The sequence below is a fragment of the Mustela nivalis genome, assembly GCF_964662115.1.
Source record: "Mustela nivalis genome assembly, chromosome: 2".
NCBI lineage: Eukaryota > Metazoa > Chordata > Mammalia > Carnivora > Mustelidae > Mustela > Mustela nivalis.
In genome coordinates, this window is record NC_139021.1 from 154,962,795 (window position 1) to 154,981,292 (window position 18,498).

Below are 18,498 nucleotides of genomic sequence, written 5' to 3' on the forward strand. Positions count from 1 at the left end.
GAGGATCTAGCATGTGCGGGCTTCAGGATGAGTCCAGTTCAGCCCTCAGCAATGTTATGGAGCACCTGGCTTTCTGGGCCCTCTGTGGCACTGGCACAGGCCTGGCCTAGGCCACTTTTGCAGTCATGTTGGAAAAGCCCCTGGCCCATGCTTGGGTCTGCAGGCTGGGACCCGAGGTTCCTCCTGCCTCTTTGGCTGGAACCAGGTCACACGCCCATGGATGAGCCAATCCCTGGATCCAGGGAGAGGAGCCGTGGAGATTGGCACAGGTTGTTAGGACGTCTGTTGTCATGACTTTTCTAATGGTGGTGGTGGCAAGATCTTCTGGGATGCATCTGTTAGTAAGACAAATATTAATTCCTGATAGTAAGTGGGTCCAAGGTGCTAGCTTAGAACCTAGCACCTCAGTCCCAGCACCTTGATACTACTGTACTATTCTGCAGAGACAATAGCTAAGAGTGAGCAAAGTGGATTGAAACTGGCCTGGAGTGCACAAGGGAAGGGAGTGAGTGTGTAGGTGATTGGGGATAATAGCTCTGGCCAAGCTGTATCTCCAACTTACCTAGGTTCAAGGTGCGGGGAATCCATGGTGTTTCACCGTCCATCATTTTGCAGATGAAGAACATGCCTTTGCATGGAATATGGCAAGACTTGTTCCAAGTATCTCTAGTTGATATAGAAGTCGAGGAGAGCAGCACCCTCCATCTGCTGGGATAGGCATGAGAGGCTGAATGCTCGGCTTTTGCAGGGCTCACTGTAAGCCTGCATGCAGGACTAACGAGGATGGTTCATGGTTTAGTTCTAAGGATGGAGTATTGGAAGAATGTAGTGCCCCATGTAATCCTGGGAAGGGGACAGATCTAGAGTCCACTCTAGAGTTACTTCGTGGGAGTCGTTGTGATCTGCACCATCATTTCATGAGATGTCTGTCCTTTATTGAGTTCTGGGTGTGGTTTCTGTGACTTTGTCCTAATGGTTGGGATTTCCAAGGAATAGTATTTTTTTGGCTTCACTGTAAGAGTTGGTTCATTGAGAGTGGGCAAGTCCCCATTCTGCTGCTGAGAAGTGTGTCTCTAGCGGTGGGAGTGTGTATTACAATCCTAGAGGTCAATGGTGAGGTGGTTACAATGGTCAGTAGGCTATTGTTTTGTTTTATTCTTAGATTTTATTTATTTAATTGACAGATTTATTTATTTATTTATTTAATTGACAGAGAGAAATTACAAGTAGGCAGAGAGGCAGGCAGAGACAGCGGGGGAAGCAGGATCCCTGCTGAGCAGAGAGCCCAATGTGGGGCTTGATCCCAGGACCCTGAGGTCATGACCTGAGCTGAAGGCAGAGACTTAACCCACTGAGCCACCCAGGTGCCCCTTTTGATTCTCGTGGACACTGTTTGGCTTGGGAACTAGGGTTAGGGTCTTGGACTAGGGTCAGGGTCAGGCTTGAGAGCAAGTTGAGGTCAGAGTGTGGGTCTGCATCAGAGCCAGAGTCATGTTTGGTACTACCGTTTCTGTCAGGTACTATAGTCATTCCATATTGTTTCCAGTTCATTGTTCCTTAGATATTTTTTAAGAAGTTGGGGGATATTGGGCTCCATACAGCTTGAATTTCCGGAATGAAGTGGCTTCAGCTGGACCCTGGGAGGGAGCAGGTGCTTCTGTTGAAGGGTGAGCTCCCCTAGTCCTGCACTGACTCTACCGCCTGTAGAAGGCACAGGACCCCAGCTACCTCCCTGAGCCTGGCCTGTACAGCTGTATCTGGGACAGGAGCCTGGCCTCCTTAGGACCCACTGTGGAGACTTCTGGAGGATGTGGAACCCCTTCCATGCTGAAAAGACAAGCTGGGGAGGATGTGGGTCCACATCCACACTGACAGGACCTACTGTGGAGGATGTGGGGCTGTGGCCACACTAACAGCAGTCCAGCCCCCTCAGGACTGGCCGCTGGAGGAGAAGGTGAGGACAAGCCATCTGAGCAGGGACTGCTGAGGGGGTGTGTGGTTTCAGGGCCCCATGGAGGAAGGGCGCGCTGTGTAGACACTGGTGCTTCCATGGTTTTGTGTGTGGTGAAGTGGTCTCCCATGGTGCTGTGCATGGTGCTGTGGGGTCTCTGCTTTCTGATTTCTGATGCATGACCTGGGTCCCATGTCTGTGTGCACATGCAGATTCAGTTCCTGGGGTTTCTCAGACGGACTGCAGTCAGGGAATGGACGCCCACCTTGGTGCTCATGCTCCCCTCCACCTCGGCCCTGCGAGGTCCTTTCTGTGTCTACACCCGCATCAGGGTTTTTCCAGAGTCTGGAAGTTCAGGACTGACAGTGAGGACTCTGTAGACAGCTTTGGGGAGGGTAGGTATTTTCTCAGTGTAGGTTCTTCCCTGAGCACAGAGTGTCTTCCCATCTCTGTTTGTCTCCCTCCATGTCTGTCATCAGTGTCTCACAGCTGCCAGAGGACAGGCGTGTCACCTCCTTGGTTCAGGGGAGTCCTAGGTATCTTGTTCTTTTGGAGGCAGTAGTAAATGCGATGGCTCTCCATGGTCTCTTTCTGATGGTTCGATCTGAGAATATAGAAATGCAATTGATTTGTATATATTGATTTTGTTCCTTGCAAGTTTCTTGAATTTAGTAGTTCTGTTCACCTTAAACTGCTAGTTATTTGACCAACAAAATGGGTTTATTTGGGAAGAGCAGAGAATGGTCATCTGGGATGAGCAGGCTACGGTCACATCACAGGCAAGTGCAAGAAACAAAGGAGAGGAACATTATTTCATGGAGAAGGAGGAAGAAGTTGGGAGGGTTTCTTAGAAGGAAAGTCTGCTGGAGAAAGGCAGGAGTTGAGCGTGATGGAGGATTCTCACCAGCCGAGCTGTGGTGATGGTGGATTTCTTGTAGGAGATGAACCCTCCAGCTTCCCCGTGGGACCTGGCAGGGATGAGTCTCTCCTGTGGGGGATTCTAATGTGGGGTCCCTAATGGACACCAAGTGCCAGGCACCCCCTTTCAGCCTTCCGAAGTCCACTTTACTGAGGCTTCCCTTTGTACTTTTTCACAGTTCTATGCAGGTTGTGGTGGAGCGTTGTGGAGAATTGGAATTCGAAATCCCACTGCTTCCACTGCACCCAACACATGGGGGCACCTGATTTAAACCTCCCACGAGTCTCTTGCTAACATCCAAGGGTGAGTGTCCTCTTCACGGTGGGTGAACTGGATCTGGGAGGGCTTGGCCTCCATCCCGAAGTCTGGTGTCCTCTCTGCTTCTGTGACGTGGTGCTAACGTGGGTGTTTGGAAAAGTCATTTACTCTGTGGTGATTTCAAATCTGCGGTAACTTGTCACAGCAGCACAAATACATTTTATCTCCACACTCAGACTCCCCAGGTGTCGTTTCTTTACCATGTTTGCCACTTCACATGGGCTACTTCAGTGCATTTTACCCCAAACAGGGACACTGTCCCATGGGACCACCATGTAACCCCAAGTGAGGAAATCACGATGGTTCCCACATTTGAACCCAGACCACAGGCCCTTCAGCTGTCATCACCTGCCCGATGGTCTGAAATGTCTTCTCTATTTGGATCCAGTTTTCTTCTTCTGGAACTTCTTCCAGGACTTTCTCTTATTTGAGTAACCTTGACGGGCTTACAGAGCACATACGGCTCCAATCTGAGTGGTATTTCCACACGGCTCATGTAACGGGCTGTTTTCAGTGTCCATCCACATTGTGACATGCATCAGTCCTTCATTCACTTTTTCATGGTGACTAAACACAAGAACATTATTGGCCCCTTAAAACATTTCAGGTAAACAATTCTCTGGCCTTAGCGAAGTTCCCATGGTAGAACATTATTCTCCAGAACTTTCTCATTCTCCCCGAGGGAGCCTGTATGCATGAGACACCAACTCCCCATTGTCCTTTCCCCTCAGGCCCCTGAAGCCACATCCAGCTTTGTGTCCCAGACGCCTCATACAAGTGCAATCATACAGTATTTGTCCTTCCCTGACTGGCTGGTTTCACTCAACATAATGACTTCCAGGTAAAACCCGTGTTGTAGCCTGTGTCAGAACTCCTTTTGTTTTAAGACTGAATCATGTTCCATGGTGTATAAACCACATTTTGTTTATCCATTCATCTGTCAGTGGACACTTGGGTGGCTTCTCACTTTTGGCTGTTGTGAGAAATGCTGCTCTGAATATGTGTACTTCTACTATCAATTTTTGGAGGCAGTGGAATTCTGTGTTTAATATTTTAAGGAACCACCATATTTCTCCCTCCACAAACAAACCATTTTACTTCATTCCTTCATAGGGCAGAACAAGATAGCCATTTATGGATCTACCTCATTTTGTTTGTCCTTTTCCCCATGGATGGACATTTGTATAGTTCTGATTTTTGCCTATTGTGAACACTGCTGCTATGAATATTCCTGTAGATTTTTGTTTGTTTGTTTGAATCAATGTTTTCAGTTGGGGGGGGTATATATCTAGGAGTACAATTTTTGAACCATAAGGTAGTTCTGCTTTGATCTGTTTGAATAAATGCCAAACTATTTTATACATAGACTGAACCATTTTTCACAAGTGAGGTTTAAGGGTCTCAGTCTCTCAACATCGTTTTGTTATTTTTAGTTTTCTTGGTCATAGTGATTCTACTTGTGTAAAAGGACGTCTAATTGATTTAAATCTTCATTTGCATAAAGACTAATGATGTCTAACATCATTCATGTGCTATTCACCATTTGTATGATTTCTCTGGAGAAGGGTCCATTTTAAAATGGGGTTGTCTTTTTGTTGAGTTGTAAAAGCTCTTTACATATTCTGGGCAACAAACTCATTAGATAAATAATGTACAAATATTTTCTTCCATTCTGGAGGCTGTCTTTTCACTTTCTGGATAGTATCTTCTGATGTACAAAGACTTTTATTTATTTATTTATTTTTACATTTCTGTTTTAAGAGTGAGAGTATGCAAGTGGACAGGGGCAGAGGGAGAATGAAACAAAGTCTTAAGCAGGCCCCACATTCAGTGTGGAGCGTGACGTGGGGTTCAATCTCATAATCCTGAGATCATGATCTGAGCCAAAATTAAGAGTCAGAGAGTTAACCAACTGAGCCACCCAGGCACTTGGGACAGATTTTTAATTTTGAGGATATTGTCTATTTTTTCTTTCCCTTCTTATGCTTGGTGTCAGATCTAAAAGCATTGCTAAACCCAGGGTTGTGAAGATTTATCCCCATTTGTTTCTTCTAGAGTTTATAATTTTACCTCTTATATTTAAGGCTTTAACTTATTTTGAGTTAATGTTTATATGTGGTGTAAGGTAAGGGTCCAGTTCCATTCCTCTGTACATGGATAGCTGATTGTCTAGCACCCTTTGTTGAAAAGACCATTTTGTCCCCCCAGTGTAATGTCCACCCTTGTCAAAATTCAGTGGACTGTGGATGAAGGGGTTTATTTCTGGGCTCCTAGATCCCACTGCTCTGTATGCATACTTTTTAAAAAAAATTGTTTTATTTATTTAAAAAATTTTTTAAATATTTGGGGCACCTGGGTGCCTCAGCGGGTTAAGCCTCTACCTTCGGCTCAGGTCATTTTCTCAGGTCCTGGGATCGAGCCCTGCATGGGGCTCTCTGCTCAGTGGTGAGCCTGCTTTCCCCTCTCTTTCTGCCTGCCTCTCTGCCTACTTGTGATCTCTCTCTCTGTCAAATAAATAAATAAAATCTTTAAAAAAAGTTTTAAAATTTAAATTCAATTAATTAACATATAATATATTATTTGTTTCAGGGTGTATGCATACCTATACTTCAGTATCACAATGTTTTGTTTACTGTTGCTTTGTATTAAGATTTGAACTTTGCAAGTGTGACCTTTGACCATTGATTTTCTTTTTCAAGACGGTTTTGTCTATCTTGTGGTCCCTTAAAATTCCATATGACTGTTACGATTAGCTTGTGTATTTCTTCCCAAAGGCCTTTGTGAAATTTCTTGGGAACACATTGAATTCCACATTGCTTTGTGTACTGTTGCCATCTTATCAGTGGTATGTCTTTTCATCACTATGGGGTGTCCTCAGATTTACTTAGGTTTCCCTTACTTTCTTTCAGCAATGTTTTGTAATTTTTAGCGTACAAGATGTACACCTTAATTACGTCTATTCCTATGTATTTTGTCAATGTCGATGTTCCCTAAAATGGAATTATTTTCTTAAATTCCTTTTTGGATGGTTCATTGCTAATGTAATAAATAAGAAAGATGTTTGTGTATTGATATTTTGTCCTGTAACTTTGTGGAATTAGGGAACTGGCTATAATCATTTTTTCTTGATTCTTTAGGAAGCTCTCTATATCTGATGGTACCATCTCTGGTCTCCAAATAGACCTCGTTCTACTCTTTCCTTTCACATGTGGATTCCTTATTTCTTGCCTTATTGTTCTGGGTAGAACTTTCAGCACAATACTGAGCGAGGAGTGAAAGCCAGCATGATGGACTTGTTTATGATTTCAGAGTAGTCCTCAAAATAGTCCTGTCCATCCTCAAAATTGAGCATGATGTTTGATTAGGTTTAGGGTGGGGTGAGGGTTAGGGCTTAGGGTTGGGGTCTCCCTGTCCTCCACTGTACAGAGCCTGTTTTTCTCTGGTAACCAGCAGAGTGATCTTTTCAGAATATAACTTTTTGAGCTTCTCTGTGATCCACTCCCCAGCTGCCTATCCTCTCCAGCCTTACCTCTCCCACCATATCCCCCGACCCCTGTGGGCCTCCCAGGTGTGTCATTGTCTCACATATGCCTTGGGCCTGGCTCCAGGCCTTTACATTCTCCCTGCCCTCTGCCAGGAGCATTCTTCTCTCCCCCTGCTTCACGTCTGGCTTGTTCCCCTGTTGGCTGGACCTGGACTAGCCCCCTGGTGACCTGACTCATTTCTGCCAGCTGTGTGTGGCCTTGTCTCCTATGTAAATATGGTGCCCACTTTCTCTGTGTGAGCAATTTACTAAACTGCTAGGTATGGGGTAGGCAAAGGGAAGTAGCCTTAGGGCCTGTGTGAAAAAATCAGTCCCAGGGCACCTAGGTGGCTCAGTTGTTAAGCATCTGCCTTTGGCTCAGATAGCGATCCCAGGGTCCTGGGATTGAACCCTGCCATGTTGGGCTCCCTGCTCAGCTGGGAGCATGCTTCTCCCTCTCCCACTCCCCCTGCTTATATCTCTCTCTAGCTGTCTGTCTCTCTGTCAAATAAATAAATAAAACCTTAAAAAAAAAATCAGTCTCAGAGGGCTCACCAATGGTGGAGCTGCTGTCCCCACAGGTACAGCGAGACAAGACTTCCAACTTCTTGGGGCTGGGGAGATGTAGACCTGGACCTGGAAGCTTCCACTCTTGGATTCATGGCTGGGACCTAAGCAAGCCCCTTCTTCTTCTAGCGGTCCTCTTTCCCCTTCCCTGCCCATGGGCTGGACCTGATTTCTGATCTGGGGGAGTTCGAGGGTGACCTCTCCTAGGAATAGCCATGGTTGACTGATGGACCTTGTCAGCAAGAAGCCCAGTAGCCTTCAAGGAGAACCCTGTGGGGGTGGAGACAGCTCTGTGGGGGCCAGCGACAGCCCCCTCAAAGCAAAGTGGGGCTTTGAGAGAAAGGAGGACTGTGCCCAAAAGGAAGGCTGTGCCCAAATGTGCACCACTCCTGGCAGGTGGGGACAGGACCTGCAGGGGAGGGGGGCGGCCAGGAGAGGGCACCTGCATGGTTTTCCTGGGAGCTCAGCATAGGCGGAATGTTTTTGGTTCCAGCATGCTGACTGTAGGGTTGGTTTCCTGCCTCTGAAGCTTCAGGGTCCCCTTTGTATGATGGGGTGCTGATGGCCCCCATCTCTGGGAGCAGAGGGTAGAGAGGCCCCCTGGGCAGACTTGCTCAGGACAGGCTGGGAGAGTGGCTGTTGCTTGAAGAAGGTGCACACGTCCATGGCTCCCAGCTCTGGGGTCCTGCTGCCAGCCTCTGACAGTGACCCTCCTCCTGTCTTGTCCCTTGTCCCTGTAGGTAGGTGGTCTGCCTAGAGCTGTTCCTGCAGAGGGCAGAGAAGCCCATCATGGTGGGACACAGGGTCACTTACTAGGTAATCACCAGCCAGCAAGCTGCCGGGCCCATGTGCCCCCCTTGGAGGGCTGGAGGGTGGTGTTCCTCAAGGTCCCTGGTGCCCTGCACTAGCAGGAAGTGTCCCTGCAGTGCATGGCGATGGTCAGCTGCTCTGTGAGCAATACTTCCTCTGAAAGGTGGATGACCTGGTGTGTGCAGATGTGGACACGATGTTCTGTGACCATGTGGGCATGGAGATCCTGTCCCCCCTCTTTGGCACCCCGCTCCCCATTTTCTACCAGGTGTCCCATGAAGACTTCAGCTACCATCACCAGCCACAATCCCAGGCCCATATCCCCAGGGACCAGGGCAATGTTTACTACATGGGGGCTTTTTTGGGGGAGTTGGTGGTGGAGGTTTACTGACTGACCTTGGCCTGTCATCAGGTGTTGGGGATCGACCTGGCCAATGGGATCGAGATTGTGTGGTGTGTGGAGAACTACTTGAACAGGCACCTACTGGACCACAAACCCACCAAGGTGCTATCCCAGAGGACCTGTAGGACCCACGGTGGCTGGGCTGTCCCCTGGAGGACCTGTGGGACCCATGGTGGCTGGGCTGCCCTCCCCCGCCTTCATGAAGAAGCTGAGATTCAGGCTGTGCCCAAGAATCACCAGACATCTGGGACTCATGAGGGGCTGTCCCCATCTCCGTCAGGGATTGCTGTCCTGAGCAGAGCTGTCAGAGAAGATTCCTACTTCTGTCCTCTTGAGGGAGACCGTGGAACCCAGCCCTGCCCACACAGGCATGTCCAGGGACCCCAGCTGCACCAGCACACGGGAGGCCTGCCTGGGGACACAAGGTCCTCTCTTTGTGGACACTACATTTGGATAACTTCTGGGTCATTTGCAGCTGTGAACAGCTCCAGTTTGATGTCAGATGTTTTTCTGTGTCAATTCTGTGTCAATGAGCAACCATGTTCTTTAAAAAGAACAATCAAGGGAAAAGGGTTTCTTCCTGGTTCTAGACAGACAGTGCCTGGTGGGGCTGGGAGTGGTCATGCAGTGGCTGTGGAGCCAGGATGGCCTCTGGTTGGGTCTTCCCTCCCAGTCCCTGCACCTTGCCATGGCCACAGGGCTTCAGGGGCAGGGGAGCACTGAGCCACCTCTCAGACCTTCAGTCCCCTGACCGCCCAGAGGCCTTGGCTGTGGCAGCTAGCTCAACCTCCAGGAGCATGGAGCCCTCTGAGTTGTGTACAGTTTCTGCCTTGGTTTTATTTTTTATTTGTTAATTTTTAAAACTTAAATTGATTAGCTAACATATAATACATCAGTAGATTTTAGTGTAGTGTTCAGTGATTCATTAGTTGCCTATAACACCCAGTGCTCATCACAACATGTGCCCTCCTTAATACCTGTCACCCAGCTACCCCATCCCCCACCCCTCCCTTCTGTCACCCTCAGTTTGGTTCCCGGAGTCCAGAGTCTCTCATGGTTAGTCTCCCTCTCTGATTTCTTCCCATTCAGTTTTCCCTTTCTTCCCCTGTGGTCCTCCGCTATTCCTTGTTCCGCGTATGAGTGAAACCAAATAATTATTGTTTTTCTCTGCTTGAGTTAGTTCACTCAGCATAATCCTCTCCAGTCCCATCCATGTCGATGCAAATGGTGGGTATTCGTCCTTTCTGATGGCTGAGGAATATTCTCTTGTATATATGGACCACATCTTCTTTATCTATTCATCTGTTGAAGGACATCTAGGCTCTTTCCATAATTTGGCTATTGTGGGCATTGCTGCTATGAATACTGGGGTGCAGGTGGCCCTTCTTCTCACTACATCTGTATCATCGGTGTAAATACTCAAGAGTTCAGTTGCTGGGTTGTAGGGTAGCTCTATTTTCAACTTCTTGAGGAACCTCCATACTGTTTTCCAGAATGACTACACCAGCTTGCATTCCCACCAACAGTGTAAAAAGGTTCCCTTTTCTTCACAACCTCACCAACACTTGTTTCCTGTCTTGTTAATTTTAGCCATTCTAACTGGTGTAAGGTGACATCTCATTATAGTTTTGATTTGTACTTCCCTCATGTCGAGGATGTTGAGCAATTTTTTCTGTGTCTATCTCGAGCCTCCTCAGTCTCCTCTGCTGCCCTCATTTTCCTCCTCAGCCTGAAGATGATCCCAGCCAATCTTCAGCTTTGAACTCCAGTTCAGCCCAGATGCCAGGAACATACCCTGGGGGGTATCGGCCTCACCTACCCCATCTGTCCTGTCCACGTCAGGTGCCTGCACCCCTGCCCCCACCAGCTGGCCACCTGCTCCTCTCACAGAAGTTCTCATCTCAGGAGAGGGAAACACCAAGTCCAGACCCTTGGATTCCTCTGTGACTTGTTGCTTTCCACCAACTCTCCCAGTAGTGAGGTGGCTACTGGAGGACATTCGATGTCCAAACCATTTAAAGGCATATATGAGTCTCTGCTGCTTAGGGTAATGGATAAGACTTGGGTCAAACAGAAACCTAGCAGAATCACTGGAAGAAAGGCTGAGTGATGGGGAGCTTTAGGGAAGAAGGGCCTAGAAGCTCTAACCTATTCCCCAGCCCCTGGGACACTGCATACATGCCTGCTCGGGGCCGACCTGAGAAGGCCCTAGGTTCTTCCCTCTGGTGATTGTCAGACTTGGCAAGTAGGAAGTGAAGGTCAAGGCAGAGTGCTAAGAGGCCTGGCCAGGGCTGAAGGTGTATCCCAACACCGCCACACCCAGAGCCCTTCTCCCAATCTGCAAAGACTGGAAGTTGGTTTTTTTTGTTTTTGTTTTTGTTTTTTTCCAGAAGGAGGGTAGTTTCCAGATATTTAAGGAAATCTCACCCAGTGGACAGTTGACCACTACATTCACAAACCAGACACTTCTGTGGCCACACACAAGGGATACAGATTTGACAAAATCAGTTCAGGAATGTCACTAAGCCAACAGCAGAACTGTAGGGATAGGAGCAGCAGCAGTGAACCGTGGGGAGGGGAAGAGCTGGTATTTGACTTGTTACGCTGCACTATTCACAGTGTCCCAGATCCAAAGGCCGGGAGATGAGTGGTGGTGACACAGGAAAGGAATGTATTTCAGTGCAGCCAACACCAGAAGGCAGAGGACTGGCATGGTCTCAAGGTGTTGAAAACACTCCTGGACTTTTATATGAGGAAAATCTAGGACAAAGGTTCGTGGGCAGGTGCAGAGGTCAGTAAAGTTCAAGTCAGTCATTGTCTTGGGGTCCATCATGTGGGGTCTTGCTGGTGTCAGGCAGTGGTTATTGCTTGAGGGGTCGTTTTGGTGCCTGCTGGGTCTTTGACTGGGGTTAACAGATGAGCCCAAAGGAGGGCTGTCACCAGTTAGGAAGTACAGACAAAGGTCAGAGTGGAGGTGGGTAAAGGTCTTGTTCACTCCAAGAGCAGGGGAGCTCCGAGCCTCTGCTACACACCTTGCTCTGCTCATCACTTCCAGCTGCCTGGTCCTGAGTTCTGTCCTTTTAATGAACTGGTTATCTAGTAAGTAATGTGTTTCTCTGAGTTCCATGAGCCACTCAAGCAGACTATTTGAACCCGAGAAGGAGGTTGTGGGGCCCTCCAATCTGTAGCCATAGTTCAGAAACACTGGTGACCTCACTGCCCAGCCACTGGCTGACCACTCAGTGAACAGCACAGGGAATCAGTGGCCACACACAGCAAAGAACACAGACTTGAAAAAGTTCAAAAAGTCACCAAGCCAACAGGAGCAACCACAAAGAGCAGCAATAATGAAGCCTGGGGTGGGGAAGGTTTGATATCCAGGATGCTTCTGTTATAATATTCATCATCACGCCCTGGACTTGTCAGTACGGGCCAAGTCCCCCAGCTGGGGGTCGGGTAGCTTTCTACATGCTCCATCTGCCTCTCCCTGGCTCCCCCAGCCTTGCAGAGCCCTGTGCTGCTTCCCAGCAGAGGGTGGTTTTAACTAAGGTCAGGAAGATGGGATGGCTTTTCCTGATTTTCCTGACTCCACCTGCCCCCCCACCCTCCACCCCACCCAGAGAGGAAAGTTTTCTTCAACTCCTCTTAAGGTCCCTGGCTGGGTCTGGAAATTGACAAAGAAAGATGAACAGGAGGAAAGCTGGCAAAGTGTATTGATTTTTTTTTTTTGGTGGGAGCCTCACAAGAACCTGAAGACCAGCAGAAGTGATTGAAGCAGACAGTTCTATGTTTTAGGCAAAAAGCAATCAATGTGTGACTGAGAGACACAGGGGTTTGAGCTAGGGCTGGTAAATGGTAAAAAAGTAACTAGGAAGATAAAAGTTAGTTTAACCAGGTTTGTTCCTCTAGCCTTTGTGGCCCTAAATTCCTTGACTCTGGTGATAAGCGTGTCCTCCCTGCGGTCTGGGGAAAGAAAGTGCCACATGGGAGTATTCTGACCTGCTTCAGGGGAGAAGGGATGACAGCTGGGGATCAGAGGGAACTTCCTGCTTTTGCTCTATGGAAAGTTCTTTCAGTTTCTATATTTAATTTGCCAAGGTGCCCTATTTGGGATAGTATGTCCTGACCTCATTGGCCTGGTGCTGAACTCCATCTCTTCCTAGTATCCAGGACATTGAATGCGCTGCTGTGGAGACCTCCCAGCCCTGGGGCAGCCCCTTGTCCAGGGAGGCACCTGCCTCCATGGGAGGGTTGTCTATGGCTTCCCACAGGGGTGCCCTGTTGCTAAGGGTGGCTGCCCCTTCTCAGGGAAATTGGGTGAGAGTGTGTGGATCTTACTTCGAGAAACTGACTTCATTTTTTGCAAATGTCTACCCAGTAGTGGGATCATACAGATGTTCTATTTTTAGTATTTGGGGGAAACTCCATACTTTTCCCAACATTGTTGTGCCAACCAAGGTCAATTCTGGACGATTTTACCTATAAACCAGAGATTTTTCAAGAACCTCTCCAGCAGAGAACATGAAGAGAACATTTTTAGGGCTTTGCAAAGCACACTAATCATAGGAACAAACAGGTGGAGCTCCCAATGGCACGGTTTCCTTGTGGCTGACAAGGGGAGTCCACTGGTATGGCTCAGGGTTCCCCGACCAGTAAAGCCTGGTGGCCAGACCTCTGGGGAGAGAAGCCTTAAAACCAAATCTAGGGTTAGGGTTAGGGTTAGGGTTAGGGCCCAGGGGCATGGCAGACCCGATCTGCCATTGGCAAGGTGAGCACCCCAGGGAGCTTAGCTGAGGGCTTTGGTCAGGCTGAACGTTAGGCTCCGGGTTTGTGTCCAGAGGGGCCGCCTCAAGTGGATGTGACCTCAGGTGGGCATAGCAGATTTCTCCTGCTCTGAATCCTTTGTGAAGCTCCAAAAGGCACATTTTCCTTCTGGCTGGCAGGCGGATTCCTCCCATATGGCTCGGGAGTCCCTGACCATTAGGGCCTGTCGGGCCTCTGTGGACAGAAGCATGTGAATGAGATCATACAGTATTTGTCTTTCTCTGACTTTTTTCATTTTTCATGGTGTGTAGAGGGTTCAACCATGTTGTTGCAAATGGATGGATTTACTTTTTTATGGGTGAATAATACTCTGTTGTATACACAGTTGTCCCTTGACCAAGATATGTTTTAAATGTGCTTATATTTTGATAAATACTTTACTGTGAATGTGTTGTATCTTCCTTGTGATTTTCTTAATATTTCCTTTTCTTTAGATTATTGTCACGGGGCGCCTGGGTGGCTCAGTGGGTTAAAGCCTCTGCCTTCGGCTCAGGTCATGATCCTAGGATCCTTGGATCGAGTCCCACATCGGGCTCTCAGCTCAGCAGGGAGCCTGCTTCCTCCTCTCTCTCTGCCTGACTCTGCCTACTTGTGATCTCTGTCAAATAAATAAATAAAATCTTAAAAAAAAAAGATCATGTAATATTCTTATCCTTCATGTTGTGAATGTGGTGTATCGTGTTGATTGATTTCCCAACATTAAACTGTCCTTGCCTCTGAAGAATACTTCCCAGTTGATGATGGTGAATGATCTTTTAAAGGTATTACTGACTGGCATTTTGTTGAGGATTCTTATATCTATGTTCAGCAGGGGTATTGGCCTGTTCGTTTTTGTGGTTTTTTGTGGTGTCTTTGGGTTTGGAAACAGGGTAATGTTGGCCTCATAGATTGAATCTGGGTGTAGTCCTTCTATTTTTTGGAATAGCTTTTTTTTTTTTTTCAAGTTTTTAGTTATGGGTGTGTATTTTAAAGTAAATTCTACACTGAATGTGGGGCTTGAACTCACACCCCCAAGATCACTGGTTGCATGCTTTATTAACTGAGCCAGCCAAGCACCCCTATTTTTTGCAATAGTTTGATGTCAGGGTCGCGCCCCTCTCGCCCCTAAGATGGCGCCGGTCGCGCCCCTAAGATGGCACCGGCTACATAGCCCGAGCAGCACGGACAGCCTGAAAAACATCCTCCCTGGCCACACGTGACCTCCTGCTCATCACATGAACACTGCATGCCACCACTGCCTACGAGCCCCAGATACCTCCTGTTCACGTGAACACCTCTGTGATTGGCTGTTATGCCCTATATAAGGCAAGGGGAGGAGGAGAAAGATCGACCAGGGAATAAACAAGAGCTTGTGCATCAACCTGTGTGTGTGTTGGTGTTGCGTCATCTCTGCAGGCAGGGAGAGCGCCACATTTGGTGCCGAAACCCGGGAACTGTGAGTACTTTTTCCCCCTCATCATATTGCACGTTCGTCACTAGGACGACCACAAAGGAAAGGTTAGAAGTTTGCTGAAGAGCAACCACAGAGGGACAGCAGCTGTATGTTCGCGGATCGTGACTGTAAAGGTAAAGATAATGGGGTCGGAAATTTCTAGACTCCAAATGGAGAGCCCCTTGCGGGGGCACTTTTGAAAGCTAACGGAAACCCTCTTGAGGGTTATTTAAGAAGTTTTTCAGGAGGTGGGAATTTGAATAGTAAACCTGCGTCATCTCTGTGAAACCTTAAGATGATGAAATAGAACCTTTCTTTGTTCCTATTTCTTTAGTTATCACTGTCTTATCTAACACTTTGAACCAGTTAACTCAGTTGGAGCATGGTGCTAATGTGGCTAAGGATGGGAGTTCAATCCTTTCATAGGTCCCTTAACTTTACACACTTACACAGAACTCTTCATAGCTAGATTGCCACTTCTTGTAGGTATATATCTCGCAATTCAGCTCTTAGTCACAGGGAAGGTGAGGAGTATAGCTTAGCATAAGCCTTTCATCTCAAATGGAAAGACAGCTTAAATAATTGGTATATGTGATACTATAGACTTTTAATCTAATATTTAAATTAAACATAATAATGTAATATCTAAAATATGTGTCACTATAATTTTCTCTGGGTAAGACCATTTTCTAAATAGTATCTTTTAAAAATTAAATTTCAATAAATTAAGTTTCAGTAAAAATTAGGTACAAATACAAATAAAACATAGTAAGAAAAGGTGAAATCCTGTTAACACTGAGTTCTTGTGCCTAAGTTTGGGTTTATTAAAGGAAAGTATACTTGGTGCTATACAAGGCAGCAGAGTCTTCAGTTCACATATACTATTCAGTATCACACAACTCCTAATTTCTGTTCTTGGCCTTTGCAATTTATGTTAGTACCAGTTCATGTTAGTACTTTTCTCGTCACATGAACACCGCATGCCACCACTGCCTATGAGCCCCAGATACCTCCTGTTCACGTGAACACCTCTGTGATTGGCTGTATACCTCCTGTTCATGTGAACACCTCTGTGATTGGCTGTTATGCCCTATATAAGGCAAGGGAACTTCCCCGCAGGAGGAGGAGAAAGATCCACCAGGGAATAAACAAGAGCTTGTGCATCGACCTGTGTGTGTGTTGGTGTTGCGTCATCTCTGCAGGCAGGGAGAGCGCGACAGTTTGAGACTAGGTATTAACTCTTCCTTGAATGTTTAGTGGAATTCACCAGCGATGCCAGCTGGTCCTGGACTTGTGTTTATTGCATTTTTTTATTATTACCGATTGTTTCCTATAATCAGTCCATTCAGCTTCAGGGTTATTCTTGATCCTTGGGTGATCTCCATCAAGACCTTCAGGCTTCAAGTCAAGTTGAGGTGTTTACTTTCTTTCTACTTGGCCAGCTCTGAACTCATTTTTCTTCCTCTTGCTGAGAGAATTTATAAAAATTGTTTTCAGATTCCAAAGCTTCTAAATGACATTTTGTAGTTAGTCTTTCAGCCTCTCAGCACCGGAGTTCAAACCAGCAATCCCCTCAAGGGTAAAATCACACATCAGCTTCCCAATACGGATTTCCCAAGCCCTGGATTTGTCCCCCCACATCCTTGCTGCTTTCATCACCTTCCCATAATGACAAATATACATGTACCTGTGTGTATGCGTGTGTGTGATAAATCACAAAGAGAGACGGACATAGGTATAGATGTTATTTCTGGAAAGCTCTAGTCATTGCAATGAAATGTTCACAGATGGCATGATTTCATACTTGAAAACCCAAGAATTATTAGTCAAAAATTATTGAATCTACTGAAGAATTCAATCGTCAGTAAACACAAGGGTTTGGTCAAAAAATCTTTTTATTACATTCATGATAGAAAAGTAAACAGATACATAATTTTTTGTGTGCTGTGCTTTAGTATCTATGAAAAATAAAAGTGCACATATATGTGCACATTATTCCTGAAGAATAATGAAAGATCTATGCATATAGTAGGATTGTTATACTAACAAAAGCTCAAAAATTATATATCCTTGATTAAGAAGACAATTTTTTTAAAAGATTTTATTTATTTATTTGACAGAGAGAGATCACAAGCAGGCAGAGAGGCAGGCAGAGAGAGAGAGAGGAGGAAGCAGACTCCCCGCTGAGCAGAGAGCCCGATGCAGGACTCGATCCCAGGACCCTGAGATCATGACCTGAGCCGAAGGCAGCGGCTTAACCCACTGAGCCACCCAGGTGCCCCAAGAAGACAATTTTTAAAATTATTGTAGCCATGCAACAGGGCATTATGTTTATACTACTTGTAAAAATATCTATAATGTTATTATTTCTATAATGTTATTACATGAATGTCACCATAAATCATAGGTATATCATAGAGAGATTTATTTATTTATTTATTTATATGTGCAACACATATACATAAAACACATATTTCTGTATTTGAATAAAACCATATATACATATTATCTTTCCCTCTTCTTTGCCTTCTTTGTCTATGTCTGTGTATGTATGTGTCTCCAACTGTGTGTTTAACCAGTAAGGGAAAACAGGAAGGGCATCCTTAGAGAGACCAACAAATTCGTGTTATTGCCTCTGGCTGGAATTACCATCCTGCTTTCTCACTGCATGTACATACTTACACGTGCATCCCTACACAAACGTGTACCACACACATTTATTTTTTAATAACCACTGGGAAAAAACCAAAAATCACACATGCCAAACTATCAAGACATAGGGGTTAGAAATGAGTGAATATCACATATTTTTAAAAATTCTTTTAACTTGTGGGATAATTTTTAATAGAAGAAAATATGATATGAATAAGGTGTCTTACCGTGGTACAGACTGCAGATGAGATACAGCATAAGATCTCAGGATTGGGTACACAATTTAATTGGAAGCTAAGACTGAGTTTTGTTTCATGCGGGCAAATTTGAACTGGATTTTAAAGGATGAAGACAATGAGAAGAGACAAGGTCAGGAATGCCCTCCCTGATGTGAAAGGAGAGGTGGACAGTGGCTAACACACAGGACAGAAAGCAGCTGGCATATTCAGGTGAGGCCAGAGTGTGGCTCTGCTATCTGGCAGCCTGGCCTTTCTTCAGACTGGGACGAAACAGAGCTTAAAGACGGGCGGTGCACTGCCCAACCCATTGACAATGGGGTTGGTGTCAAGGTCCTTTGGATTAACCAGAGGTTTCAAGGTGAAATGCTGTAAAATGGTGGTCAGTAGTAAAAAGAGCTCCATGCGGGCCAGGCCTTCTCCAACACAAGCTCTCTTTCCTAAAAACGACATATAAATCAATATTCCTTTAATTCTGTTTCTGAGTTAGCACACAGAGGGGCTTAAATACATATGGATTGAGAAGATAAATATATTCATAGACTAATCAACCCATGGCTTCTTGTATCTACACAGAAATGTGGTTTCCTTTACTTCCTCGGTACACATTTTTGTGTGTGTGCGTAGGGGCAAGGGCAGCTTGTCCCAAGATGGGCCACGTTGGCATAAAGATTATTTTGAATTAAAAGCAATCAAACCCCAGCAGATTCCGGAAAATCTCCCCACCTCTCCTTCGACTGCCTGCCTGCACCAGGAAGAGAGCATTTAGCAGACTATTCTTTATGTATGAAACTTACTGACATAACAGGGCAACCTCTCACCTTCCTGCTAATGGTCTTTCTCCCCCTGTGAATCCTCAGACC

The 18,498-nt window shown here is 46.2% G+C and overlaps 2 protein-coding genes across 5 annotated transcripts in view; one reads left to right on the plus strand and one right to left on the minus strand.

The window, feature by feature from the left end:
• The window catches only part of LOC309860251 (cytochrome P450 2C41-like), a 58,778-nt gene extending 44,872 nt beyond the window's left edge, over positions 1 to 13,906 (plus strand). Inside the window, exons 9-10 of the mRNA XM_082722120.1 lie at positions 3,049 to 3,173; positions 13,750 to 13,906. Coding sequence (XP_082578246.1) covers positions 3,049 to 3,164 — 116 coding nt within the window. The 3' untranslated portion in view covers positions 3,165 to 3,173; positions 13,750 to 13,906. The remainder of the gene's footprint in view (positions 1 to 3,048; positions 3,174 to 13,749) is intronic.
• A 2,724-nt stretch (positions 13,907 to 16,630) lies between these two features.
• LOC309860250 (cytochrome P450 2C21) overlaps positions 16,631 to 18,498 on the minus strand; it is a 29,112-nt gene continuing 27,244 nt past the window's right edge. For all 4 annotated transcript variants that reach the window (XM_082722116.1, XM_082722113.1, XM_082722114.1 and 1 more), the window contains one exon: positions 16,631 to 18,075. In XM_082722116.1, the coding sequence (XP_082578242.1) occupies positions 17,894 to 18,075 (182 nt within the window). In that variant the 3' untranslated portion in view covers positions 16,631 to 17,893. The remainder of the gene's footprint in view (positions 18,076 to 18,498) is intronic.